This window comes from Hyposmocoma kahamanoa, unplaced genomic scaffold (assembly GCF_003589595.1).
Source record: "Hyposmocoma kahamanoa isolate Upper Pololo Valley unplaced genomic scaffold, ASM358959v1 80, whole genome shotgun sequence".
Classification (NCBI taxonomy): domain Eukaryota; kingdom Metazoa; phylum Arthropoda; class Insecta; order Lepidoptera; family Cosmopterigidae; genus Hyposmocoma; species Hyposmocoma kahamanoa.
This window is the reverse complement of record NW_020654051.1, coordinates 6,473,343-6,476,072: the sequence shown is the minus strand read 5'-3', so window position 1 is coordinate 6,476,072 and position 2,730 is coordinate 6,473,343. Positions and strand designations below refer to the sequence as shown.

General features: G+C 33.4%; 1 protein-coding gene across 1 annotated transcript; it reads right to left on the bottom strand.

The window, feature by feature from the left end:
- Window positions 1-596: 596 nt before the first annotated feature.
- Window positions 597-2,265, bottom strand: LOC113233897. Its single transcript, XM_026469127.1, has 2 exons — window positions 2,223-2,265; window positions 597-1,684 (listed from the first exon to the last, which is right to left on the bottom strand). Exons 1-2 carry the CDS (start codon window positions 2,238-2,240, stop codon window positions 740-742), a joined length of 963 nt encoding a protein of 320 aa, XP_026324912.1. The 5' UTR covers window positions 2,241-2,265; the 3' UTR covers window positions 597-739.
- Between the last annotated feature and the right edge of the window lie 465 nt (window positions 2,266-2,730).

The following is a 2,730-nucleotide window of genomic DNA, read 5'->3' as shown; positions in this document are numbered from 1 at the left end:
GTCGCCATCTACAGTGTTAAATATATGCCAAAGTTAATTTGTATGAATGTTATTATTAAATGTTATTAAATATTTATTCATCACAAAGAAAACATGTTAAAAAATACATATAATGAGGTAAGTTTATTTCCTGATGAGGTCTTTTCCAGTTAACCCTAGTTGTATAGAAGAAATAAAGTATCAAGGGTCTAATTATTGCACAATAATATTATTAAAACAAATAAATATTAATTAAATAAACAAATAATTATGTACATAAACTTCGCTTAAAGCTGTCGAATCGCTTAAAGCGATAAGACCGCCCATTGTACCACCGCTTATTTTTAATTTAATTGTATTGTATTTGTTTCCTTTTTTGGTGTACAATAAAGAATTTTTGTATTGTATTGTATAAACTTACGATACATAAATACTAATAATATTAATATTTATGTAAAATAAGTTATGTATAATATTCTAAATATATATTTAAATACAATATAATTATTATCTAAGCGAATTACTTGTTTCTATATTACGTTATGTAAAGGCATTACTAATGTATTATTTATTTCTTTGAACTTTTTTCAGCATTGCGGATATGAACGAAACGGAGATATTTCGAATAAAAAAAAAACAAAGTTTTATACGTTTGTATAGTTTTATGCGTTAGCATCTAATAGTCTGTGGTCATATGTTTCAAAATGTTAGAATATTATTATATGGTTCCAATAATTAGTGTACAACACTTACAGCTCACTTATTTACCGGTACTAATAGTATAAACTTGGTTTGAGTTTGAAGGCACGAAGTAAGTGTTGCCGTTAAAGTTAGGGACACTTTGTTCATTATTTACTGGCACCACAGCGTACACTGTACCCGGATTTTGCACGGTATTTGGTGACTGGGCTACTAACGTAACCTGGTCGCCCGCCGGGTTGTTAATGAGTGTCGGTTGTCCGTTTTGGTACACTAAAGTTGGTTGATTAGATGGTCTAATTAGTATTTGTTGGTTAGTGCCTTGCGACTTGAGTAAAATCGGTTCATTGGATGGTTGACTAATGTAAATGGGTTGGTTGGTTGGTTGACTTAAGTAAATGGGTTGACTAGGTTGATTAACCAACATTTGTTGACCTGAAGGTGACTGAGTAATCAGAACAGGTAGATTCGATGACGGCTGCTTGATTTGGCCGAGTAAAATGGGCTGATTTGTTGGTTGGCTCACGAAAATTTGATTCGGCTGATTTGAATGTTGGCTCACTAAATATTGGTTCTGATTATTCGGGATTCCGGTAGATGTTTGTTGGTTAGACAGTATTGGTTGTGTATTAGAAACTAATTGTGCCGTTGAATCCACTATTAGCTGTTGAGAGTTGGTCACCGGTTGTGTGACTGGTGAAATTTGAGGATTTCCTATAATTGTTTGAGATCTTGTAACCAGTGGTGGCGTGTTTCCTACTATAGGCTGGCTTTGAAGAGAACTTCCAGGATCAATATTTGAGTTTAACTTGGTCGTTGTTAGTTTCAAATTTCCATTTAGATCGACCGCGTTAGTAGCCGGTTGGTCTTGGGCCTTATCTTGAAGTTCTTTCAAAGCGTCTGAAGATATAAAGACGCCTCGGACAAAGCTTTGCGAATTAGATTGCGGACTCTGTGGTACTGGTGCTCCAGAAGTGATTGTGGCCCATACCCCGACAACTGCAACCTGTGGGAAAGAAAATTTGATAGATAACTTCTGTATTTAGGGCAGAGTCGTTCAAAATCGCAGAGAAATTATAAATAGTCTCTAACCTTTATGACCATGCGGATTTATGATTAAACTATGGACGTTAAAATGAAAGTAACTACCTACTTATATAGCTGCTTCAGTTTTATATCATAATTATTTTCCTATAAATGCCACCAACACCGCCACTTATCGATCGTGATCAGCCAATATAATGGTAAAAGTACACATATAAATTCACATGAAAGCTACGATTCTTACATTATTTATGAACGAAAGCACTACGTGATCGTCCTAGAAACTTCGATTGGGAGACTCATGCTCAATTATTCAATTCTTATCTATCGCCGAAGATCGTAGATTAAGATAATAATAATATAAGTGGTATAAAAGCAATATAGGTACCACACAAGATGAAAATATGTCACCTTATTGCTCAGACTTAGGTAGGCAACATCTCTAAAGCAACTTTTAATAAGTATCGATACTTGATAAATATATTGATAAAATAACTTACCAATAATTTTGCGTCCATGTTGAATGTCTATTGGATCTGGAGTGACCTGTTAATGAGTTGGTACCATTTTATAGCTCATTAATAATAGGCCAATAATACCAAACAAGACCACGTATGGTTCAATTAATGGGTCGTAACGAGTTTATGAATTTCCCCAACGGTATTACTCATTATCTTAAGATGATTTGTGGTTGTCGCTACTGGTTCTAAGAACATATTTACGATGTACTAGGTGAAAAACTGTACCGTATGACGGGATATTATAGATAACGTTATACTATTTGAGGATGATTTTTAGAAAGACTTGGAAAGTTTACAACTGTTTTTTTTTAGTGTAAATTGAATCTATAAGAATACCTACATAGGTACTGTATGTAATTTATGTACTAAGTATTCCAATTCCATGGAAAATTTTGACCCTCACTTTTATGCTTTTGCTACGTTTTTAGTAACTAACTAACTAGTAACTTAAAAAAATGATAACAGATCTATCTTGTAAATAGTTATA